Source organism: Artemia sp. Qi Xiang Cuo, chromosome 19, assembly GCF_049724085.1.
Source record: "Artemia sp. Qi Xiang Cuo chromosome 19, ASM4972408v1, whole genome shotgun sequence".
Lineage (NCBI taxonomy): Eukaryota > Metazoa > Arthropoda > Branchiopoda > Anostraca > Artemiidae > Artemia > Artemia sp. Qi Xiang Cuo.
Genome location: NC_142812.1, coordinates 54,234,825 through 54,262,339, shown reverse-complemented (window position 1 = coordinate 54,262,339; position 27,515 = coordinate 54,234,825). Strand labels below are relative to the sequence as shown.

The window sequence follows — 27,515 nt, the reverse complement described above, 5'->3', positions numbered from 1 at the left end:
TAAACTATTATGTTTTCATCATATTTTGTTTTATTTCATTAGCATTAACCAAACGTGACTTCTCGCGTGGGTACCAGCTAATTGAAAAGTACCGGGAATACTTCCTGAGTGCAGCAATTTCAGTCTAGCATTGTCTTTATGTTTTTTTTTATTATTATTAAACAAAATATTTACAACATACATGACAACAAAATACTTTTCTGGGCCGCCAAAGAGTCAAGGCTGTTCGAAGCTCCGAAGGTGCATTCCAAATTTAAAATAAACCATCAAAGCAACGTTAATATATGGTAGAATAAACTAAATATTGTATATACTAAATTCTATATTAGTATTTAAACTATTGTTTTTTGGGGTTTAAGGGGGGAAAGGTACCTAGTTTAGGTTAGGTTACATATTTAATATGCTAAGCTTTACCCCCAACCCCCTAATGCGCAAATATATAGTACAAATTTGTTTCTAAACTATTATGTTTTCATCATATTTTGTTTTATTTCATTAGCATTAACCAAACGTGACTTCTCGCGTGAGTACCAGCTAATTGAAAAGTACCGGGAATACTTCCTGAGTGCAGTAATTTCAGTCTAGCATTGTCTGTTTTTTTTATGTTTTTTTTTTTTATTAAACAAAATATTTACAACATACATGACAACAAAATACTTTTCTGGGCTGCTGTAAAGTCCCTTCCTGATTTAAATTATGTTAATAGTTTAACCTAGCTGTCAATATTTTTGTTACAACTTCCGCTTGTCACGGAATCCAAAGGTTTTCCTTGAATATGTGTTTAACCAGAATAATGTGAAAAGTGATTAGATTCCTAGAAAATATTCATAAACCGATAGTAAGATACGTATATATTGGTGTGTTGAGCCTTTGGAGAAGGTCAGTCGAACGTATGCATTGTACGTGATAAGTATCTATGGCTTTGATATAAATAAAGAGTTTATATGAAACATCTATGGACTTGAATATCTAGCTCTGCAAAATGGTATACTAGTTTGTAAGCACCATTGAATGGACTCGCCCAACTCTTTAACATTAAAGAAAAAGCTTACACCATGGCGTCAGAAGTGCTGTAATTTTTCGAGCCCAGTCCATCCACAGCAGAGCCAGTCCGATGCCATTTCTTCTAAAAAGACGCCAGAAATAAACAAGATACTGGCCAGTCATGTTGTTATACAGGGTCGTCTCAGCTTCTAAATGTTCTCAACCACCGCAGTTTTTTTTTTATCAACCGAAGGTGACCGAAGCTTACCAATCTACGCACATCTCCTGTCGTGAAATCTCCAGCCATCGAAGAAGAACCCTTGGAGGGATCTACATCCAGTGAAAAACAAAGAGTAAGTGTGAGCCCTAAAGTTTTGTGCGCATAGGAAACAGTTAGGAGTGCTTAGGCTAGCTATTTTCTTGTATCAATTTTTAGTTTTTTTTTACCATGAATATCCCAGAATTAAATCCTGAAAATGATAATTTTGATGAAGTAAAAGCGAAAGCCTTCCTTGCACGGCAAGAATTACGAAACATAGAAATACCCCCTACCTTTGATCCAAGTAGCGATGATTATGACGAAGAAATAGTCAGTAAGTTTTATTCTGACATAAGTCTCTGGGAAGCAGCGGCAATGGCCCATTATCTACAAGTTTCCTCTAAACCGGGTCCAACAAATAATCCACCGTCAAGTGATAACCTTTCAATCAGAGCAACAACAGATTTAGCTTCCTTAATAACACCATTAACAGAGGTCTCACAGATAAATGAATTTATTAGCCAACTGAAAAGAATTCAAGATACCTTAACGTGGTCGGAAAAGCAAGTGGTTGCCACAGCAGGCATGCTAATGACAGGGGAATTTTCTATTTTTTTTTTGATGATTTAAATAAGGGGAATTTAACACTTGATACATTGCGGAAAAATCTGTTGGAGGCTTTTGTTCCTCAACGCAGCCCCGGGCAAATCTTACAAGATCTTGTGGGATGTAAACAATTTCCGGATGAAACAGTATATCAGTTCTTAAAACGAGTTGAAAGGGCCGCTAAGTCTTACGCGAATTCAATGGGCTATTGGGATGGATTAAGAAACCCGGCAGTTCAACCATTGGCACTACACACTTTTAGGGAAGGTGCACGCATAACCTTTAAAAGAGTACTAATGGAACAAGAGGATCAAATAAATAACCTAGAGGATGCTTTTAAAATTGCGACCAAGTATGAAAAAATTGAATTTGCGACAAAACCAACGAATGAGTTTTTTTGGCTGCCGTATCGATTGAAAATAAGTTCCGTCCCCCCCAGGGCAAGAAGATGGGAGATGAACATTCATATAGGGGCCGGACATTTCAAAGGGGCTGGGGAAGAGGGAACCGCTCTCCCTTCCGAAAGAATAGGGAAAATAATTATGAAGGGAATGAAATTAGACATTCACAACCCGATAGAGGGCCTGGAGAGCAAAATCCACCCAGACTTTGTTATAATTGCCAAGAACCTGGGCATTTTCGAAGAAATTGCCCTAATACAGGGAAGAATAAGGTCTCCTTGCCCCCAAACCCTTCGAAACAAAGGGTCGAAAGTAAAACATGTTATGTTTGTGGTAAACGAAACCACGATAGTTCCGAATGCTGGTACAAAAAGGACCCAGATTCGGACAGGGTATCGGAAAACTAAATAGCCAGTCTAGACAGAGGGCTAAGACTGGTACGGAAAAGGAAGACCCTCAGTCTGAAACTAAGCATAATAGCCTTAATAATGAGTCGCTAGTAAATAAAGATTATGAGCATCAAAATTCCAGTAAAGAATTTTTATGCTTCTTAGGAATTTCGGATAGTTCTAAAAGTTTCCATATTTTTCATGAAGTGCTGTTGGGGGATAAGACATGTAAAGCATTTATTGGTCCTGGATGCCACAAATCATTAGTAAATTATATTACTTTCCAACTTATACAAAAACATTTCATTAAACTAATTCAACCTACTTTAGCCAATATAAAACCTCTAAATTCCAAATTTTTTGGTACGCAAGCAAAAGCGACCATATCGATACAAATTTCGGATGGAATTGAAAAACAAGCTAAAGAATGGGAATTTCTCGTAGTTCAAGATTTAGACTTTGAGCTTATAATTGTATGGGATCTCTTGCATAATTTAGGTACTCAATTAGACATGACCAATAATCAAATGCGATTCAAAAGCTCAAATTCAGACAAATGTATAGGTCAATCCTATGGTAGTGTCATTTTACCAAAGGCAGTTTCATTACCCCCAATATGTTTGAAAGTTGCTGAAATTGCTCTTAGATCAATTGATGGAAACATGGTACCACACGGTTGTACAGTTCTTATTGAGCCAGGGGAAGGAATGGAAGGATACGTAAATGCTTCAGCAAACATCGTAAGAAACGATAAATCTCTAACAATGATTTTTAACAACTCTGAGGAACCGATGTTTCTTCCTAGGTGGACTATAATAGGTACTTTTCAAGAGGTTGAAGATAATTTGATAACTGCCTTTAAAGCAGAGGAAATTAATGAATATTCTGATAATAAAGTTTCCCTACGAACTTTAGGCGATATGGAATTCATATCACAGTTGAAGCTTTCACATTTAAATAATTGCAAACCCATCTGCCAGCTTTACAAAATGCGCGAACTCTCGTCCACGTTATATAGAATATCTCTACTTCTTTTAGAAAATCCTCAATTTCATTTTTGGTATTTGCCTGGTAAATACCAGTTATCTGATGTTTTGAGTAGACCTGCTACCGAAACTATTGAAAGATCTAGACCTATTGAAATGACAGAAGATCAACTTGAATGTGTCGCTGCGGGCGTACATTCAAGCGAAGGAGTGGATTTCGTAGGAATTGAACAGGAAATAATGTCCAAATTACAAAGAGAAGATGAAGAATTAAATTTAGCAATAAAACTGATTGAAAAAAATGAGACTGAACTAGATGCCAGAGAAGCGTCAGGAAATGGTTCAGAGGGTCACAAAAATGGGACTGAACTAGACGCCAGGGAAGCGTCAGGAAATGGTTCACTGTATAAAAAAAAAAGGACTGAACTAGACGCCAGGGGAGCGACAGGAAATGGTTCAGGGTGTCACAAAAATGGGACAGAACTATACGCCAGGGAAGCGTCAGGAAATAGTTCAGGGTATAAACAAACTGGGACGGAACTAGACGCCAGGGAAGCGTCAGGCAATGGTTCAGGGGGTCACAAAAATGGGACTGTACTAGACGCCAGGGAAGCGTCGGGAAATGGTTCAGGGTATAAAAAAACTGGGACTGTACTAGACGCCAGGGAAGCGTCGGGAAATAGTTCAGGGTACCTAAAGCTTTGGTTACTCAAAATCATGGACGGATTACGTGTAACAAATACAATTCTCTATTATCATCCACGGGAACAACCAGGAAAACTTCGGATCAATGTAGCACCAAAAATTGTTTTACCTGGGATTCTTGTGGATTCTTATACAGAATTGGTACACTCAAATAAAATGTTGGAGCACATGGCTCGTTTGAAAAAAACGCTTCAAAGATTAAAGGAAGTTTGTATTTTTCAATTTATGAAAAAAAAGGTTAAAAAAGTATGTCAAAACTGTCATATTTGTTTAAGATGAAATAAAGTCCCAAAGTCCATACATCCAATATTAGGGCAAACAGATACTGCGATGTATCCGTTTAGAATAGTTAGCATAGACACCGCAGGTCCCCTCCCACCATCACCAAATGACACTGGTGCTCCGGCCCGACATATAGTAATACTTATAGAGCATTATACTAAATTTGTCGTGTTAGCTCCGTTAAAGGACATAACGGCAAGATCAATTTGTGATTTCCTTAGGGAAAAGGTGATAGGATACTTCGGTTTGTTCGAGCTCTCACCCTACTTATCGTTCCGAGCAAATGCAAAAATTCCTAGCAAGCATGAATATTAAACACCGCTGCACCACGCCATATAACGCCCGAGCTAATGGACAATGTGAAAATTCAGTAAAGACCGTCAAGGCTATTGCCAGAGCATTTTGCTCCTAAGATCAAAGTAATTGGAGCAAATACCTCCCTGAAATTCAGCTTGCCATCAACACCGGCATTTCCGCAAGCACAAAATTTTCGCCATATCAAATGATTATATATATATGGATAACATTGCTGCTGTTACCAAGATTTTTCTCTCAATAGGGAAATTGATAATAAATCATAATCAAATAATAATCATAAATCATAATAAAAATTATGTTTAATTTTATAGCAGATTTTGTAAAGAAAATTGGAATTATGTCCAATCCTCATTTCTAATTTTCCTTTTCTCCTCGCAAAGATAGGCTTTCGCTACGTTAAAACGCGATAAGATTTATTGATAAGTATATGTTTATATGTTTACGTGTAGGGGAAATTGTGACTGCGCACCTAGTGAACAAAAGGGCTTTCACTTATAAACAGTGTCAACATTGCCAGTTTTGTGGCCGAGAAGGGAAGCAGAGTTTAAAGACTTATCCTGCCAAAGTGATTCCCCGTCAAAACAGAACACCTTTATTTTCAGTGTATGTTTTTAAGTGCACACTTTAATTTAGTATTTGCTGTTTGTTCTTTTATTTTTTTTTTGTTTAATTTTTACGTAATGCTAGGAAATCTTTTTTAAAATAACGCAAAAATCTGAAGGAAAATAATAAAAACTTTGGTTCTCTTTAAGAGGGGGGTGGATTGTAAAGTTCCTTCCTGATTTAAATTATGTGAATAGTTTAACCTAGCTGTCAATATTTTTGTTACAACTTCCGCTTGTCACGGAATCCAAAGGTTTTCCTTGAATATGTGTTTAACCAGAATAATGTGAAAAGTGATTAGATTCCTAGAAAATATTCATAAACCGATAGTAAGATACGTATATATTGGTGTGTTGAGCCTTTGGAGAAAGTCAGTCGAACGTATGCATTGTACGTGATAAGTATCTATGGCTTTGATATAAATAAAGACTTTATATGAAACATCTATGGACTTGAATATCTAGCTCTGCAAAATGGTATATTAGTTTGTAAGCACCATTGAATGGACTCGCCCAACTCTTGAACATTAAAGATAAAGCTTACATTGTTCTTCCTGCTCAGCCAAAATACCGGTTTTTTACTTACTTAATTGCTTCGTTTCTGTCCATCTGATTGTAACTCGTAGGTTTGGCCTTAGAATTAATAAATGTCTCCTATCACAAAGGTACAACCTCTCCTCAAAAGTAGATCATGATTAAGCGGAATCAAAGTTGTCTTGTTTCCAGTGAGCGTCGACTTGCTTTATTAAATGAGACTCCAGCTATGTCTGGAATTCGGCAATTAAAGAGGGGCACTCGGGATGTTTCCTCAGTGACCCGGCTCGGTTTCCGGAGTAACAAGAGAACTAGGTTTATGAAAAGCTCCCAAATCCCTAATATATATCACATGATTAGTGCAACTTCTGTCCTGCCACTTATGCAAGATTAGAAACGAGGCAATATCTATGATACAGTATCGCGCCTAAACGGGGAAGGGGCCACTGGGCACTTACATATTATATCAACCCCACTGTTGTCCTTGATCTGTTGTAAGACCGGTTTCTCTGTCTGCATTTGGATATAATTAGCTTAGCCTGAGTGGAATAAATTACTATGCAGGTATATTTTAATTAAATATTTAATATATATAGTTGGTTAGGTTAGATATTTAATATAATGCGTTCTGGGCAGCCTGCTTTCCATAATTTTTTGTAGTAGTTTCCATAATTTTGTTACTAAAATATTATATTTTTATCATGTTTTGATATATTTCACCTAACTTCACTTCTTGAATGTGGTCGATATAATACGCAAGTACCTGCCACTATTATAATATATTCGTCACATCGTAAATGAAATGCTTCAAAACTTTACCTTCAATCAGTCCTACAAAAGGCTCTATCAAAGAAAATTCTAATGACTTTCCCGTAATTCTGTGATGAAGTGTTTTTTGTTTTTTTTTTATTTAATTGGTTTTCACCTGTGATGCGCTTTCGTATGCCAATTTCATTGTGTCTTAAGCCTCTGCCAGAAAAGGCAGTCAAAATTTCGCCTTTTTAAAATATGATTGGTTCCTGTGTAAAACTTCAAGCCCAGTAAAAATATCAAGAAGTTAATGAGTCACAGCATTTCAGTCACAGCAGTGTATTTCAATAGCCCAGGGGCCATATCACGGCCGTATCTGGGGGGTTGGTGGTTTGCCCTCCCCCCCCCCAAAAAAAAATAATTGTCCGGTTCATAAAAACGTAACAAAAATGAATATAAACAATTTTTTATATGATTTTAAGTTTTTTGTGCCCCCCCCCCGCACAAAAAACCTTTTGTAAGTCCTCCTCCTCCGAAAAAATCCTGAATCCGGCCCTGGGTCATATACACAAAAAATATATACAAAACAAGGAAATCACTACCAAAACAAATTAAAAAACAAAAATACAAAGCAAAGAACACGTAATCTAAAAACAAAGTGACTGGATCGCATAAACTTTCCTTCTTTCCAAATCTTTATCAATATGCTTTGCTGTTGCTCGATTTGCTATTGCAACTCTGCAGCCAACTCGAGTTGCTGCTGCTGGGTTTCTATTGTGAAGAATGTAAGCAGCAAATGAATCCCATGTAAAAATTTCCCCCTTAAATCCAAAAGCACCAGCCAGGCGCAGAGAAAATTGTCCAAATCGTCTTCCTCCTTAAGAGGAAACAAGCATATCCCCCTTCAGGAATCACACTCTATCAAAGATCTTTTGCCTCCTCTGGACTGCAATTTTTCTTTGTTGCATCCATCGACATAAAATCTTGCCCGGTAAATTAAGTTTAGAATATATTAATCATTTATAGTTTTCATTTTATTATTTTTTTATGTTTTTTATTCTTGCTCTTTTGCTGTTGCTTTACATGCCTTATTTAGCATATCGTTTAGTCTTCAATATCATTTTTTTCGTTTAATTATTAAGTGTAAAATAAAGGTTACAAAACCTTTACTGTTTCCGTTATCTGTGTACTCCTTATGAATAGTAAGGACTATTCGTAAATCCGTTGTTTTTTGTTTCCAGTCTACAATGGCAGATCAACAGGCTGGCCCTACAAGCCTACGGCCTAAATAAAGCTTGCTTTTTTCGTATGGATTTAACAGTCACAAAGTTGAAAACTGACTTCCAACAAAGATTCACATTAAGAATTCAATGAAAATATCAGATAATCTTTCAAGAAGCTAGAGGATTATTTTTTTAGATTTTTGTTTATTTATCCTCTTACAATTTTGCCTATGAAAATTCAAGACAGCAAAGCTTGACCAACGCACACAATTTGCTTTTCATATTTATAAAATTTTAAAATCAACAGAAGAAAAAACTGTTTTTTATCGATGTCTTCAATAAATAACAGCCATTTCTAAACATATCGTTTTCAAAAAAATAGATTCGACGAAACCCCAGGGATTTGTTAAGTAAATATAAGATTGAGTAGATGTAAATTTTCCAATTGAATCTTTCTCCAAAAATTTCAGATATGGTAAGAATTAGACTTAAAATAAATAAGTAAAATAAAAGGAAATGCTTCAAAAACGACTAGGAATCCTTTTCCCATGATACTAAGTCCTGGATTGCACCAGGGAGTAACAGGAATTAGAATAAACACAGACTTGTATATATATATATATATATATATATATATATATATATATATATATATATATATATATATATATATATATATATATATATATAAATATATATATATATATATATATATATATATATATATATATATATATATATATATATATATATATATATATATACAATAAGTTATAAATATTCATAAAAAATAATGCAATAAGCGCAATATAGTATACTAAAAATCGAATCGAAAAAGAAAATGTAATCAACAATGAAAGGCTCTGATTGCCAAAGGCGGATCTAGAGTAAAATATGGGGGGAGGGGCAATGTGAAAAGGGCACCAATGATTGACCAAATTGACAAGTTTATTCAAAAAAGGGTAAAAAAGAGATCAAACAAATGACGGCGTCAGAATTTTTTTTTTTTGGGGGGGGGGGGAGCGGGGCAGCCCTTTTGGATCCGCCCCGGCTGAATGCTACTAAACAACGGTAAGAAGATATCAAATAAATCTAAAAAAAATTGATTTTGGTTTTTCAACTGCCCCATTTCACTACCGTTACCTTAATTGAGAAATATGAAACATTTTTTCCCCCTGTTATTGAACAAAGACTACTCTCTAAGCTCGTGTCGTGGCGTTTTTTCCTCCAACACAAAAGAAACAGAACAACATAAGGAAGCTGGCAACAATCCAATCGTTTACGCTTTCCCTCTGGTATGGAGGGGGCGAATCAATATATTTCTTTTGTTGACTAGAAGAGCGTCAAACATTCCAACAGGTGAAAAGGGGGTCCTAATGGATATTATTAGGCTTAGTATCTTTCCGCTCGAAATTGTCTATCCAGAGAACATGTTGCTCTAGGAACGAGAATGGGGATGAATATGTCACCCCTGATTAAATTAATTGAACTGGTAACCGCTGATCTAAATAAAAAAAAAAGTAGAACGTTTGTATAATGCTTTAAATATTTCCCCCAAATTTATATCTATATCTGTAGGCTAATACAGACACCTATTCTTCAAATAATTTTCAAAAGAAATCTCGAATGCGTAATTCAGACTTAATATAAAATGAAAAGCAGCCCACAAGATGTTTTTTTTTCGGTTCTTAAGGAGTTTTTCTTCTAGCAAGAAAAAATTCTTGGCGTCAGCAGAGGGGCTATACACTTTTAAAGGCTATGTATAGCAGGTGGTGTGTACCATATGCGGCAGAAGTGTGCCATGAGGCGCAGTCTCCCATACGTGGCATGAAGAGGTGTGGCGTGGCAAAAGTGTCCCGTATGAGGTGGAAAATCTTGTACTCTGAGATATACACCAGGATAGAATTGGCAACCCCTAGCTATAAGCAATATTTACGATATATTTTTAATTATGATTCAATCCTATACCTAGTGACAAGGGGGTGCCCTAAAGCCTCATTTTTAGACTCACCCTTTTATGATTTCCCTGAAGGAATCCTGTTGACAGATCTTGGAGGGAATACGGTACTTCTCAATTAGCTGGTACCCACGCGATATATTGTATATGAAAATCCTACAGGAAACTAGTCAAATAGGTATCTGTCAATAGAGAATTGGATAGCCAAACGTGGTTTGTCATTGCGTTTACAGTATTTAAACTATTGTTTTTTTGAGGTTTAGGGGAGGAAAGGTACCTAGTTTAGGTTAGGTTACATATTTAATATGCTAAGCTTTACCCCCGACCCCCTAATGCGCAAATATATAGTACAAATTTGTTTCTAAACTATTATGTTTTCATCATATTTTGTTTTATTTCATTAGCATTAACCAAACGTGACTTCTCGCGTGGGTACCAGCTAATTGAAAAGTACCGGGAATACTTCCTGAGTGCAGCAATTTCAGTCTAGCATTGTCTTTATGTTTTTTTTTATTATTATTAAACAAAATATTTACAACATACATGACAACAAAATACTTTTCTGGGCCGCCAAAGAGTCAAGGCTGTTCGAAGCTCCGAAGGTGCATTCCAAATTTAAAATAAACCATCAAAGCAACGTTAATATATGGTAGAATAAACTAAATATTGTATATACTAAATTCTATATTAGTATTTAAACTATTGTTTTTTGGGGTTTAAGGGGGGAAAGGTACCTAGTTTAGGTTAGGTTACATATTTAATATGCTAAGCTTTACCCCCAACCCCCTAATGCGCAAATATATAGTACAAATTTGTTTCTAAACTATTATGTTTTCATCATATTTTGTTTTATTTCATTAGCATTAACCAAACGTGACTTCTCGCGTGAGTACCAGCTAATTGAAAAGTACCGGGAATACTTCCTGAGTGCAGTAATTTCAGTCTAGCATTGTCTGTTTTTTTTATGTTTTTTTTTTTTATTATTAAACAAAATATTTACAACATAGGCTACATGACAACAAAATACTTTTCTGGGCTGCTAAAGAGTCGAGGCTGTTCGAAGCTCTGAAGGTGCATTCGAAATTAAAAATAAATCATCAAAGCAACGTTAATATATGGTAGAATAAACTAAATATTGTATATACTAAATTCTATGATTAGTTTAAAGAGTGCATACTTGTATATCTAATCTTTTATCAAAGGTTGTGTACTGTGTATCACAGGTGTTATTCACCTCAGGCTCTGTTTCAGTATTCACAAGAACCCTCGCGAGGTGCCGCTATTATTCTCCTTCAGATTTATCATGGACTTTCCCTATTCTCCTTCATTGAGATCAAACTGACAAGAGAAACATATCGTTTGATATCTATGAGCAAACAAGTGGGATAAGGGGGGATTCTGCCTGGGATTGGATTGAAGCCGCCCTTTTCAAGGACATTTTAGAAAACATATTTGTGAACACATTAACGAAGTTCTTTATAGTGTTTTCACACCACACCGCAGAACCTTTCGCACTAGCATAACTTAAAAGACTTTACGTTACAACATGCAATCATTGTTTAACTATGAGAGGTTATACTTAACGTAACGTAAATTGGTCACTTAACATAGAAAAGTACGTATAAGTGTGAAAGCCGTTGGCGTCTTTTCGCCTTATCAAATGTTTCTCTATATTCACCGCACCAAGTTATTTCGAATGCATCACACCAACTTCAGAGTTTATGAAACAAATTTTCTTGACTGTTATCCCTCCCTCTCCGACCCATCCTCCAAGTCACAATTCCAAGGAATTAAAAAAAAAAGGCGCATATTAACGGAGATTTGAACTTGACATTGTAGCATAGCTTAAGATTTTACGTTACATTCTGCACTCCCACGGAGCAGAATTTGCACGTAACGTAAGCAGTGCTAAATAGATTCGAGCTAAACTTAGAGTTTTATGTTATGTAAGTTTATGTTATATTATTGAAAAGTAAAAATAGCAGCTATAAAATATCATCCTAGGTGAGCAATTAGTAAAGTTTATAAATAAATTAATAAACATTTCCTAGAAAATCTTTCACGCTTGAATCTTCATTTCCATCCCAAATTTTTTTTTGAATGGTTTGCTCATGATGATTGTGATGATTTTAGACGATGATTATGATGGTTTTATAGATCTTTTCGCTACCCTAGTGTGAAAGGACTTGCGTAAGTGTGAAAGGTTATGCAACATAACTTAACCCCTTAACATAGAAAAATCAGATATGTAGAATGAAATCTGATAGCGCCCTTAACTTTTGATCAAAGCTTGAATCTCCATTCCACATCTGTTTTTTGAATAATCTTCCAACGCAGGAATGCGAATTTTTTTATCATTCGATAGCTGAAATTCATATTAATCCTTCAAGGGAAATACACCTCTAAATTTACTTCGTTTTCTTTGCCTTTTGAAGGGACAAAAAAGTTCTTCCTCTTATGCACCGCAACATATCATTTCCAATGCACCACGTCAACTTCATAGTTGATGTGAAAACTTTCCTTGACTGTTATCTCCCCCTTTTCCATCCAATCCTCCAAGCCAAAATTGAGGTCCACTTACTCCCCCCTAACGCTCCCTGAAATTAAAACTGGTCTTCCAATTCGTACCCGGAATATTGCAGACAGGTCAATTTGATAATGCTGAAAACAAAAAATGTCTTTCGATTTACTCCACTACTTATCCGTGATTAGATTTCATGTTCCATGTGGGCTTACTGCAGAAAAACGCAATCTTGTCCTAATTAAAATAGGCTAAAATTAAAATTGTCATTTCTGACTGGGAAGGTGGTTTTACTTTTTGTTAGCACCTGTCAATCCAGGCGGTGGCCTTAAAAGACAACAACAAAAAGGTTTCCTTTCATCAAAAATACTTTCGCCATCCAATCAAAACGAAATCAGACAGGTAGGGGGTGGGGAGCACATTCCTCAGCTTTGTTTTTACCTCCTTCTAGTCACGAAAATAATTTAATAGATACCTGTGGCCAGATAAGCCCTTATAGCGGGTAGGGAGTCGAAGTCGTTAATGGGCAGACCTTGGAAAATAATACCTTTCAATAGGCCAGAACATCATTGATCGATTAGATAAATTTGAAAGTCAATCACCTGAACAACAAGCTCTTGACCTAACAGGGAGTTTGATTTTGACCTCTTCTGATTTAGTAGCTGGATCAGGCCCTCAATTTTGATCTCAGTTTGATGAATGAGTACTAAAAGACCCTTCGTCCGTTGGAGTCTTTAAGCCAAAATGCAAACAGACTTTCAATTTAACACACCAACAATTCAAGATATTGGCTAAAAAAAAACACACAAAAGGAGACTTTTTGGTAGCTCAGAACCAAAGACTTTGACAGGATTTGCTTGATATCTAGTCGTAAAGCCAGGGTTGTATAGAATTTTTGTTGTAAAAAAGTTGCGCAAAAAAATCAGCTGAAAAGTTCATATCTACGGTTGATGAATAACTTACTAAGACCCTTCATCCGTTGAAGTCTTGAAGCTAAAATGCAAACAGACTTTCACACCATATCATTTCAGGGGGTTGACCCCCCCCCCCTCAAGAAACGTTAGTCCAGCTCGTAAAACGTCAGAAAAGTGTATATAAGCAATTTTTGATGCGTTTTTAAAGTTTTATATTGTAACCCCCCAAAACAAATATCCTGGATGCACCCCTGCTGGGACGGTTTTAGTTCCGGGTTGTAACCTTACTCTTCCACTACCCAATGACATCCCAGGAAATTTCGCATTCCTACCCTTTCCTGGCCACTTTTACTTTTAGAGGAACCTGAATAAAGGATTGTCATTTTAAGCTCCATACCATTTTTAGGACCATTTTAATTCGATGAAGTAATAAATATATCACCTATATAAACAAGTGAACAGGTTTTTTGTAGTGTGTGTGGTTTTTTTTTGTATGGGTGAATGACGTAATTTATTCGTTTCAATTTGAGTTGCGCTTAATTCTGCGCAAGCACTTGCGCAACATATTTACTACGTTGTAAACGTTTGTGTTCTAAATACATAAATCCTATGCTTATTGTGTACAGTGCTTTTGTTTATCTGCTACATATCTATATCCGTCAGTTAATAATTATTTGAAAAATCCTTAATCATGGTTGCGCCAGTAATTCCAACCTAGTAAAGAGTGAACTACGGCCCATAGTAACCGAAACAACAACTTCTTAGCGAAACTGTCCCATATTTCTAGAGCCAGTGCCCCTCCATAACAGTCATCCACTCCTTCCATACTTGTTAGCACCTAGGTGAGCATGCTGCAACCTGTCCAATCAAAAGCTTGTAAGCGCTTTTAAAAATCCTTTTACGTCTCGACGTCATCTGACCACCTCAAAGACAAAAGGTACATAAGCGAAGTCTCCCAGGGGACTGTTTATCATTGGAAGCTATTGAGAATTTTTGGCATAACTTTGCCACATTTGTGGCAACTTTTGTGGCATTATTGAGAATTTGTGGCATGACGGTGAAACTGTGTCAATAAGGTTTTCAATCAAAGCAGGTAGCACTCCAAGGAACTCCCAAAGCTGCGAAAATGATTAAACGAGATTTCTTTTAAGCTGATTCTTGGCATTCCCCAAGCAGGAATGCTAGAACGTTTTTTGGGACTGCCCTTTCCAAAACTTTAAAAAGAAAACTGTTCCTTTGGATCGCAAAAACAAAATTTGCACTTTCTAATGACAAGTTCCTTTAAAACTGAAAAGTATATCTCTATTTCCGGTACAAAATCAGAGAAGCTAAATGGTTGTTCTAAGATTTCTGGGAAAGTATGTCAGCTTTTAGTCTTTTGTCGTTTCTTCCAATCTCTTATCAAAGCTCTAGAAGTTACGGCAAGATTGTCCAATCAGTTCTGAATAGTTTGGCCACGCAAATTAAAATGTTTATAATGAAGGAGATAGGGCAATCCTTTATAGTCTTATCAGTGATATGCGCACTCAGGCGCCCATGATCAAATAACAGTACGCTATTACAAGCAGCATAAAAGGGAGAGATACAGAGAGTTTACATGTAAGAACGTTGTGACAAAAAGAAATCCTGTCTTTTTACTGGCTTAAAATTTCGTACAAAAGAACCTATTAGGTGTTTTGCCATTTTTGTCACTTAAAACTCGACGCAGCAACAACGGGTAAGTATGTAAGTAAGTATTTATTCGTGAGTAAACCCAACAAGGTATTTCACTCTATAAACTAAAACTACAAAGCATCGAAAAACACACAAAAAAAAACCCAACTAATCTAATCTTAAAGCCTCAAATGGAAAAAAAAACAAAAAAAACACTAATCTAATCTTAAAATATCAAATGAAGAAAAATGATCACAAACCAATGATCACCAACTACGAAGCAACAACGGGTCAAAAAGGTGATTTTATCTGATTTCCCTTTTTGGGATGCACTTAAGAGAAAATAAGATTTGCTTACGAAATACGTCCAAAAATACACCAATGGAATAGATCCCGCTTTTTAACAATAAGAAATAGCACAGTTATCTCTCTTAAAAGCATCGTTATCTAGGGCATAGAGGAGGGCTCTCTTTTCCAATGCTAATCACTTCAACTTTTTGTGTGTTCGCTCATTTGGAGGGAACACTGCGGACGTTCAGGGAGCCACTTTTTCCTCGCCACACGCCACTCCCTCGTGACCCGAAGGTAAAAATCACAGAAACAAAATCTGGCTACAGGACCCTTTGTAAGACACTAGACTTCGATTCCCAAAGGGATGCGGTCCATTTTTGACAATTGTAAAGTACCGATACCCTAATTAGCTAAAATTTAACATATTTCAGTACTTTTATGGGCAAAGTCCTAATAAACATTTGACTGATATATTTTAACAGTTAATGAAGGGGCCTGGAAATACTTGACCAAACCCACCTGGCTTTGGTCATGTTTATTGTTCTCAGTTTTTGTAGAAGAGTTTTAGTTTGAATTATAGCGAACTGGTTTTAAAATTATTTATTGACCATTCACAATTAGAACAAAAAAAAATGCATACCTAACAAAATGTTGTCTATTGTGACCGACACGTACCCATTTTTTTCTGGGGGGGGGGATTAATAAAGAAAACTTATTTGATAATTTGAATAGGAAGTGTCAAGAAATTCATAAACTGGATTTCGGGGTTTGGTAAAGGTGACCCCTGCGTAGTTTCCTTTTTTGGAACCAACCCACTTTGATGCCACCTCCCAAATATCGTTCACTAACCATAAGTTTGCTTTAATTTCATTAGTCTACTTCAACAAACAATTTAAAATGGTTTCGTTAAAATCAGATTCAATGACGTGCAACGAAACGACAGTAACTCATGAAAACGAAAGTAACTCAAGATAAATACAAAAAAAAAGAACCCAATTTTCTTTGTTAGGAAATCTAGCATAGACATTCCAAGTAATTTCCAACAGGTAAATAACTAAAAAGAGATTCTTTACAGAGAGCAACCTCTTAACTTCCAGGAATTCCAGGCATTCTGGAATCCAAAGAACCTAGAATATGTATACCAGATGGTGAACAAGATAAATCTCAAGAATCCTTAACTACCATTTATAATCAGAGGCGTCAATTGTCTTTATTTTCTTTCACGGTTACTAATAAGCTTATTTTTAGAGGAAAAATCCGTAAGAGCGAATTAGAGAAAAGTTTAATGTTATGGCTAAATTATATCTCAAAGTTGTAAATTTTAAATCGGGACTTCAACAGGTCTTGACATAAAGAACTGGTCAAATTTGTTTGTAGGGCCTACTTACTTTTCAAAATAGTGCATACCAGGTGCCATGTGGCACGTGGCGCAAAAGTGGGTCACCCATATTGGCAAGATTGACATGAATAGCGCAGAGTCGCACCATCAAAATATGGTGCTTATAGGGAAATTACCGCTCTGAGATGTGCAACAGGTAGTGGAGTATGGGCGACCCCTCGATTTGTTTTTGAACGATATGGGAAAAGGTACACAGTCTCACACGGTCAAATTTCGTGTGTAATCTAGCTTGGCATACTGTGTGATAAGAACGCAAGAATCAGGGCCGTATCCAGAATTTTTTTGGGGGGGAGAAATTTTACAAAAGTATTGTTTTTTTGGGGGGATGGGGTGGTTTACAAAAAACCTACACAATTTATTTATAGTCATTTTTGTTACGTTTTTATGAGACGGACAAAAATTTCGGTGGTGGTGGTGGGGGGGGGGGTTCAAACCCCCTAACCCCACCCCCTTGATACGGCCTTGGCAAGAATAGTTCAAAAAAGAAAAAAAAGTAAAATACAATGAACCCTGCCTGGATCCTTTGGAGGCACGGACCAGGGACGTATCCAGGATTATTTTCGGGGGGGGGGGTCAATTTTTTTGACGCGTCTTAAATTGGTTTATATTCATTCTTGTTACGTTTTTACGAGTTAAGGAAACATTTAGGGGAGGGGGTTCAACCCCCTTGGCCAGAACCAAAAGGATTTCATTTCCATGGCCTACATTTCTCCCGCCTGTTGTTGGTTACTCTCAAATTAGGAAACCATAAAAAGTAGACGGGTATGTATATAGGAATGTATGTTGGGGGGAAGTGTAGCATTTCTAGACGTGAACTAGAAAAGGCAGAATCAATTGAACTATGTCAAAAAACGCAAAATCATAAAAAAAAGTTGATATTTCGGAGATGGGCAAGGCTCATGGTTTCTCTATGTACGTGCCTGGAAGTAGAACACACACACAAAAAAGATTATCGAGACTGTAACTGTCCAATTTTACGAAATACAGACACAACAAAATCATAAATCTTATCATTCAGTAGCCGAACCAAAATGACATCATTTAAGCGATTTTCCTTATCGCGAAAATAGAAATTTTGATTGACATTCTTAAATCAAAAGCAAATAACTATTATTTACTTTCGTTAAGTAAATTAGCAATCTTTGATATGACGCTTGTTCTGTTTCTTTCATCCGTATGAGTTTTCCTGTTTTTGGAAAAAAAGACTGGTATTTCCAGTTGAACTTCTGATCAGTCCAATTCCATAGCATATATGGGCGTGGCAAGTAATATGCTTTATAGGAGGCCGATACCCAAGATATCGTTTCCGAAGGGAGGAGAATGGTAGTAAGAAGACCTTTTTTTAACCAAATCTAAAATAAATTAATTTTTTTACAAACGCATTAGCCAACATCCTGTTGGTCTATAGGATTATTATTTGAAAAAAACTACGTTTTCTAAAGAGTTAAAGAGGCTGAGTTACAAGGTCGAACCTTAAAACGTACAGGGATTAGGAGGCACAGTTGGGGGCTGCCGCCCCAAACCCCCGCTTTCGCAGCCTTTAAATATAAAAAAAAATTTCTTTAAACTGAAAGTAAGGAGCGACATTAAAACTTAAAACGAACAGAAATTATTCCGTATATGAAAGAGGCTGTGCCCTCCTCAACGCCTCGCTCTTTACGCTAAAGTTTGACTTTCTCACAACTCTTTTTTTAAACAATAAAAACTTTAGCGTAAAGAGCGAGGCGTTGAGGAGGGCACAGCCTCTTTCATATACGGAATAATTTCTGTTCGTTTTAAGTTTTAATGTCGCTCCTTACTTTCAGTTTAAAGAAATTTTTTTTATATTTAAAGGCTGCGAAAGCGGGGGTTTGGGGGCGGCAGCCCCAACTGTGCCTCCTAATCCCTGTACGTTTTAAGGTTCGACCTTGTAACTCAGCCTCTTTAACTCTTTAGAAAACGTAGTTTTTTTCAAATAATTTCTGCACGTTTTTGTACAGTTTATTACTTATTATTGCTTGACTAACTGTTAGCTGATCGTGTCAGGAGTTAAAGTTGGGGGGCTGCCGCCCCCAAACCCCCCGCTCTTGAACATTCTTGTGTTAAGGCTTTTAATTCCTGAATACTCAAATCACGTCGTACAGGGTGCCTCCTAATCCCTGTACGTTTTAAGGTTCGAACTTGTGACTCAGCCTCTTTAACAGCCCCCCAACTGTGCCTCCTAATCCCTGTACGTTTTAAGGGTCGACCTTGTAACTCAGCCTCTTTAACTCTTTAGAAAACGTAATTTTTTTCAAATAATTTAAAAAAGAAACTGAGTTTCTTTTCAAAGTATATAAAAAAGTTGCTCTGATGGTGAATCGAACCCGAGTTTTCCGCCTGAAAGTCTAAAGTCTCAGCCGCTGGACTATACAAACACAATAGTAATTGTTGTTTAGCAAATAGAAGGTATTTTCGACGCAAGCAAATTCCCAAAAATCTTGATATGTGGTTTTTGGAAAACAGGGAAGGAGTGATCAGATTGAGCTGAAATTTCGAGGATAAGCTCCCAGGCCCCAGAAAAGCTGATCCTCTAAATTTCAGCCCGAACAGACAACGTTAAAGGGGGGGTTGTGGTGGGAAAAATTAACCTGGGCTAATCTAGGACAACGAGGTGTTTCGTAAATGTAAATTCGGGGGATAATTTTTTCGGTATGAAAATATCAAAAGGCCCTAACAGGTCGAATTCTGCTTCGAATGAGTCCTCATTCAACCGGATCCGTTGCCAACTGTGGCCTGTAGGCGTGGCTAACAAAAAAAAAAAGAGATTAATTTTAAGTGGCTATATTTGGTTTTTGAAAACAGGGAAGGAGTGATCATATTGAGCTGAAATTTCGAGGATAAGCTCCTTGGCCCTAGGAAAGCTTAACGTCTAAATTTCAGCCCAATCGGACAACGTTAAAGGAGGGCTGTGGTGGGAGGGTCCAAACTTCCGGCCCAGTTTACCCCATGAAGATAAAGTCGGATGAAGATGAAACTTTGCAAGTTTCTTAGTTTGAGCTTGGGCTACAAAATGCGATTACCGTCTCTCTGCGACCTCTAGGACCTGAAAACGCTTAACATTGTGGTGGGTCGCCTCTTTATAGAGGCACAAGTGTGCCTCCTTGAAAAACAAAGTATCGTATGCTCTTGCGAAGATCGGAAACCTGCTGGCTGTTTGGTGCGGACGTGTGCACAATGAGAAACAATTGCTTCGGATACCCGTTGTAAAACGTTAGACGGTCGTTTTCAGAGCTGGAGATAGGCAAAGGCGCATCCAGCATTAATGCTTGGGGGCCTATTTTTCCGGGGGGTTACAAAAAGAAACTCAAAAACGCATCGAAAATTTGTTTAAATACATTATTGTTATGTTTTCACAAGTCGGACAAAAATTTCTCAGTGGGAGGTGTCAAACCCACTTCCCCCTGGATACGGCCTTGTTGGGAGCTGCCAAGATAGGCAATTGTAGATTATCTTTTTTTTTAACTTTTTCGTCCGTGCTTGGATTCTCGTGCCAATTTTAGGGCAAGATCCCCTCTTGCTCTTATATGCAAGCACGAATGGCAACACATTGGCAACACCTGATCCAACACATTTTTAGAATTGGCAGGGTAAACAAAAAAACCGTTGATACTGTATTTTGCTGAAGAACAGCTAAGGCTGTACTTCTAGCAGAGGGGAACAGATAATTTACTAGTAAAGTCATGTGACTCAAAAATTTTCGTCCTTTTCATTCATTCATAATCTCGAAAGGAAAATTGAGATAGTTAAGAAATAGATATATTTTTAGAATCAGAATTTCATCCTGATTCCAAACAATAGCATCCATTTGCATCACCAATAAATTTTTGCATCCCCCTCCTAATGGTCAGATATATAAACTGAATTGTATATGTGTTACCGTGAATGTCCGCAGTTTGGTGAATGTCGACATTCACCGGTGAATGTCCGAAATGCCTTTTTTTCTCCTTCGATTTAGTCAGCGTTGCCAGTCAACTTTTCCAATTTAATAGAAGGTTTAATGATGACAGATTTGGTTAGACTAGATTTGGTCTGATGAGGTTATGTGGGGAGTTAGACTAGCTTAAATTAGGTTTTTAACCCGTTTCTAATATTTAGTACCGAATTTAACCTAAACTAATCTAACTTAATCTAACCTAGCCTAAACTAACATAATCTAACCTAACTTATAACTTTTACCGTCATAGCTTGCATAAGACTGAAAAATCTGACTCCAGCTAACTGAATCCAAGCAGAGAAAAAGGAATTTCGGACAGTCACCGGTGAACGTCAACATTAACCAGATTTTGGACATTCACGGTAACATATACACTAAATTCGGTACTTTCACATTATCAGGGCCTCTCGGCTTAAACACTATAGACTCGCAATGATAGTAAGGTTTTCATTGCGTATACGATATTAAACTGTGTTTTTTTGGATTTTAGGGGGGGGCAGGTACTTAGGTTAGGTTAGGTTATGTATTTAATATATGCAACGCTTTAGCCCCCCCCCCCTAATGTGCAAATATATAGCCCAAATTTGTTTCTAAACTATTTTATATTCATACAATTTAATTTTATTTCATTAGCATTAACCAAACCTGACTTTTTAGAGAGGCCCGGATAATGAGAAAGTACCCTAAATTGTCTTAGTCACAGTTCATATAATTATCCAGTAAGCTTATCGCAGATCATTTCTGGTCTTCGTTCTCGGTGCGAACAAAAAGCTCCTCCCACTTCTTCGTGCAGTTATTAATAGCGGGTTTCCACTTGTTTCCGATTGTTTCGCGCAAAGTGCATTATTCGTAATAGCGGGTTTCCACTTGTTTCCGATTGTTTCGCGTCTGACTTGTCTACCCGTGAAAAGATCTGACGCCGCTTATGTTTCTACGTTCTCTGGAGCACTTGCACCCCGGTCCGGGTTTTTATAATGGGTGAGATAGGGATGATCATACTGGATAATTATATGAACTGTGGTCTTAGTAAACCATTAAATCCGTTTGATAAAGAGTTATGTATAAAACTTCAGTGCATATATATAATTTAGTCTATATTTGACCATTAGGGAGATGGGGGGTAAAGTTCATTTGCAACTCAGATGAATATCATATTCGGGATGAATTTCGGATTATGTGTATTTCTCAGTTATCTCAATATGCAGTTAATCTGAAAATGTACATTAAAACAAATCAGGCCTTAAAAAGATGGGGTCCTTTGTCTCTCCAGAGATACTGAATAATGCAATTGGCTTGCTAAAATACGTCACGGATGTAAACCAATGAAATACAAACACATTTTTATTATAAAACCATAAGAAAGTAATCGCTCTTTTTCTCTTCACTTTGAAGGATTCAAAGCATTAGACTTCCTCCTGTAAGTTTTTCTTTTTGGAAATGTCTCAGAAAGAATAACTAGCATATCTTCCTCAATCTATGGAAGACGCCCACAAATGAAAAGCAATACGTCTTCGAATGTAATTGCAAACAGAGTTGCCACCACGGTAAATTCCTAAAGTGCCACAATTGCGCAAATTTGCATGCTACACCGCGATTTCTGGTGCTAGTCAAAAAATTGATTGTAATATTGAGAAAATCACTTTCTTGCTACACCTGGCAACCCTGAGCAGTGCAACAGTGCTACACATAATGAAATAGTGTTAAAATAGCACTCTCGTGCTACAGGTGGCTACCCTGGTTGGAAGATATTCTAGGAAAGGATTTAAAGGGAACAGGAATTTAGAAGGTTTTATGTTGCGACAAGTTGTTAGTAGTAGTGTAATTTATCTCACAAGCAAGGTTTTTTTTGTGGGGGGGGGGGGGGGCAGATTTTGTCCAAACATAGAGGAATTCAAGTATTTGAACTCAGCAACCGTATGTTATAAAACTTGTCAGGTCGTGGGCACCTGACAACAGACTAAAACTGAAGACGAGGGGGCAAAGGTAGGTAGAATAAGACCCGTGGTCGGGGGGAGCGAGGTCGTTTAGCCTACATCTGAGACAAAGAAAATTCAGCCTCTGGGGTTTTAGACTGTAGCGTACACACGCTTATGGATAACTGCATCTTAAAATGACCTGTAATTCAAAAGTATTTACGGTAATCTAATGAGACCTCCTCGCGATCTCACATCTAAGCATTAGCTAAATCACCGTCACACTTGAGTGATTGATGACTCATTATCAACACCAAGCAAGTGAGAAGCCTCAATAGATCACATAATTTACTCTTCCCAGGGGGTATGGCCCCTATTCAATTCCTTCCTAATATTGTATATAGTAATAGAGCTCTTTTGTTTGAGAATAGCAAGTAATTTTTACGCCTTTTATGGAATCCCACAGGATTGCTGCAAACTATTTCCAGGATAAAAATCGATCTAAAAATCCCAATTGAATAAGGCTTCTTAATGGATAGGCGTAACATCGTTGAAGATGGACGAGACCAGCTACTTCTTTATAATAAAAGCATGATGGCAATTATTGTTCGTTTCAAAATTCAAATAGGTTATACACCCCTACTTTGTACATGACATTTTTTAAATTGCATTATCTTATAATGCCGTGTCTTGGGTGAATTCAAAGCTGAAGCAGAATCATGTTTAGCATTATGTAATGTCTTTCGTCTTTTTCTAATTTTTTGGCATTTTCTTATTTTCATTTTTTGGCATTTATTTTCCTGTAATGACTTTTTAGGATTTTCTTGAATGATGTTGCATGATTTCAAACCAACAAAATCCTGACGAATTCTTCGCAAAGACTGTGGGTGATACAAAAAAAAAATTCTGTTTGGAATTTAAGACAAAAGCTTACTTTAGACTATAAAAAAATTAAAGTGGAAAACCTCCGAATTTTTCCAAAACCTCCGAATTCGGAAAACCTTCGAATTTTGTCAAAACCTCCGAATTCGGAAAACCTCCGAATTTTGCCAAAAATCCAGTTTATAAACTCATGACGAAAAAACTAAGATGATTGGATAAACTAATAGTATTTTTTAAATTACGCGCCCTAGAAAACCCATTGATGTGCTGATTTATGATATACTACCAACAGCACGTTCTTTGCACGTCCATGCCACCAACAATGCTTTTCTAAGCCTTTTAAAGCATACAAGACGGACTATTTAGGTCCCCCTTTCTTTTACCAACTATGATCTCAACCATTCTTGTTAGATTTCGTTGGATGTTTACCAGCTCAGGTATTGCCAAGAAGTCACTTACTTTCCGCCACCTGGTGTATATCTTGGAGCGCCACTTGCGCCACACAGTTCCACCACATGTGGTACAGTCCACGATGGTTGGCACAGTTCTACCATGCTTGGCACTCGCCATCTTGTGTACGTGATTTCTAAGGATGACGACCCCTCGGGTATTGCAATATTTTTCTATATTATCTGGAATCATTTCAGGCAATGAATCTATGGAAACACAACGAAGCACGATTTCCGGCTCCAAAAATTTTATTGACCTGTTATCTTTCTGGAATATTTTCGAATATTAAATTCTCCATATAATTTGAAAATAAATTCAAATATAAAATTAAATTCAATTAAATTTGAATATAAAATTATGTCTGAATTCCGGAATTTGAGTTTACATAAAGCCTATAAGGTGTTCAAAGTTTGGGTTACGAGAAAATGGTTCTAAGCTTTTGGAAGGGGGGTTTCCTAATTGGAGGAGAAAAAAAGGCGAAAGGAAGGTTTCCATGCTCAATTTTAGGTAGGGCACCAATTAGGGGGCGGGGGGGGACAATTCAGGAGGCAACTGACCCCCCTAAATTTGGAAAAAATAGCTTTTTAGCATTTTCCTTGAAAAAAAATAAAACAATACAAAAGTCCCACTCCTTCCTGTCCGAAAGGCATTTAAAAATGCCTTTCGGATGTGTCTTTATTTAAAAATATGAAAAAATTTCCCCCTACTCCAAGTCATTTTAATGAATTGAAACCCCTGAGAGCAAAACTGCCCTTCTGATTTTTTTTATGAGTAGGATTCGATTCGTTCAGGATAACTGTCCATATTATTACATTTTAATATTTTACTAAAATACCGCTCTGTAACACGTAAGATATTTTTACCCCTCAACCTACCTATAAGAAAGGAAATTGCGCTCTAATGACGTCCTTGGCCATACTTTAGATTCGTGTTTAATATCTCAAGTCAAGTCAAGCGAAAGTCTCTCGGGATATCCCTTTTATCCATAAATAACTGGGATATTACTTATCTGAGGATATCTTTAAACGTTACTCGGCAGAGAAACCCCACCAATATTTCCCCCATACGATTCTTTGACTTGGTTCAGACGCCTGGAAATGTGCGCTGGTCCAAAAGAAACCTCTAATGTGAAATTTTCAAGGGAGAGAAAGCATTTATTAAAATCTAACCTTGTTCGAAGCTTAGTGTAGATTCCCCGTCCAGAAAAATCTTTTGATTATTTTCTAGATTTTTTCGCTTGAAAGGAATTTCTCGTGGTGACAAGATTTCTTTATTTGGAGATAATTTATGAAAGGTTAACAAAATAATAGGTCTCTTGAGCTAATTAACAAAATTGGGAAATTATCATAAGCTTGAATGAAGCATGATAACAATCTACACAAAAAAATACAGAACTAACTAAATATTAAATATAAAGAAATACAATTTCTCATAAATAGTCTTTCGCGTTACTTTCCTTTTAAAAATGTTGATTACGATTAAAAAAGAATATGCAGTGATATACTCTCTTCAGATATTTTTTTATTTATAGTTTAACTCGAGGTTGATTATACTTCCGTCTAACTGCCTTTTCATTAATCTTGTTTATTTTACTTTTATATTATATTTTATACATTGATTATTTAATCTTATATTCATGTATTCTTACGTTCCTAATATTCATGTTGTATTCATTTAACTCAATTTACTTTCATATCTTTATTGTAAACTAACAACACAGCCTTCTTGTCTTATTGTCTTTTTTTCGTTACTTTTTTGTCACTTTCTTTATTTTTACCTTGTTTTTTTTTTTGATTTATTTCTCTTTTGATTTTACTGCAGTTTACTTGTCTTTTCATTATTTTTCATTTTTTATAGTATAGTGAATGTGTTAATTTTTAATCTTGTTAATATTCATTTTTTTAATTTTTTCTTTACTTACTTTTATATTCTTATTATAAACTAATAAAATAGCCCAATTATCTTGTTTCTTTTTTTAAGTATTTCTTATAATGAAACTGATTTAATCCATTGTTCAAATCAATAGAAATTGATTTGAAGATCAATTTGTCGTTTTACAGTTTTTTTTTTCAAAGTAAATGCTACTCCGAGATGTTAATTTTTCCAAGACTAAAAATGGAAGCATTGGTGAGAATCACAAAATCTGACACTTAAAAACTTCATGGTGAGACCACACCCATCTCAATTTCAAATTAACCAATATCCACAAGATTACCTGTATAAGATTAATTCCATACCTGCAAACAAAAACGTATATAGAATTTTCGATCGGGGTTTTATTTCCGTTCAGAGTGGGAGCGGGGGGTTCACAATAAAAAGCATGGTCTTACGTCTTATAGCGACCAGACCCAATAAGTGAAGTTAGGTTAATCCTAATTAAATATACCAAATATGATGAAAATATAATTACTTTAGTAGCAGAATTATGGAACTACAACAGAGAATTATGGAAAGCAGGCCTTTCAGAACGCATTATATTAAATACCTAACCAACTTTTAATTAGATATTTAATTAAAATATACCTGCATAGCATTTTATCTTACTAAAACTAAGCTAATTATCTATGAGTGCAGACAGAGAAACCGGTTTTACTCAGATCAACAGTGTGGTCGCTACAACACGTAAGTACCAAAAGCTATTCAAAACACAGCAAAAATTTGTTTAAATGCATTTTGCTCCTTTTTTACAGGTCGAACAAAATCTTGGGGGAGGGGGGCCCTTGGAGAAGGCCTGTCTTGTAAACGAATATTCAATTATTTGAGGACTTGATCCCCTAAAGCGGCGTTCAGATGCACATCTAGTTTGACTTGCATCTCTTGATAAGTATACGTCCAGATATCAATATTCGGACAATTGCTGTTCGGGCAATATTCGGGCAGCGCCAAGTGTAAAATTTGGCGCTTGGGTGCAATAAATTGAAGGTAAGTATTCATTTCTAGAATCGCAAACTCTGTGTCCAGGATTTTGAATTTTATAAATCAGAAATCCTCTTTTGCCTTTATTTACCATCTGCACTTGAGAGTAGCGTTCACATGTATTTCTGGCCAGGAGCGTCGCTTCGGAGGGGGACAGATGCACCCTCCCAATAATTTGGAGAAAAATTATTATATAGCACATGCCACTTGACTCTCCGGATGAAGACCCTCTTGCCCCTCTCCCAATAAAAATGCTGGAGCTACGCCCCTGTGTCAGGCTGAACTTCCATGCTTAAGCAAGTACAAGGTCAGGCGTATATATATTTTGCATGGATTTCCTTTACTTAGGCCTTGCAGGACATAAACAGGCGAGGTTGAATTAAAACGTATAAAAAAGACGTACCGTACATCTTCCCCTCGTCCGATAGAATAATCTTCCGTCGTCCGCAAGGTGGATAAATAGCTAGTGCCTCCTGAAAACTCTGCTCAATGTCGGGACTCCAGACTCCTTCTGCATCGGCTCCCGAGAGATCTTTTTCATCCTGAAATCCAAAAACCCAATTAAAAACAAAATTAATTAGAATACATTTTTATTTTGTGCCCTTAATTTTTTTTTCCTTAATCA

General features: G+C 36.5%; 1 protein-coding gene across 3 annotated transcripts in view; it reads right to left on the bottom strand.

Moving 5' to 3' along the window:
* The window catches only part of sd (TEA domain transcription factor 1 homolog scalloped), a 225,986-nt gene that overhangs the window by 49,278 nt on the left and 149,193 nt on the right, over nt 1-27,515 (bottom strand). For all 3 annotated transcript variants that reach the window (XM_089105600.1, XM_089105602.1, XM_089105601.1), the window contains one exon: nt 27,294-27,432. In XM_089105600.1, the coding sequence (XP_088961726.1) occupies nt 27,294-27,432 (139 nt within the window). The remainder of the gene's footprint in view (nt 1-27,293; nt 27,433-27,515) is intronic.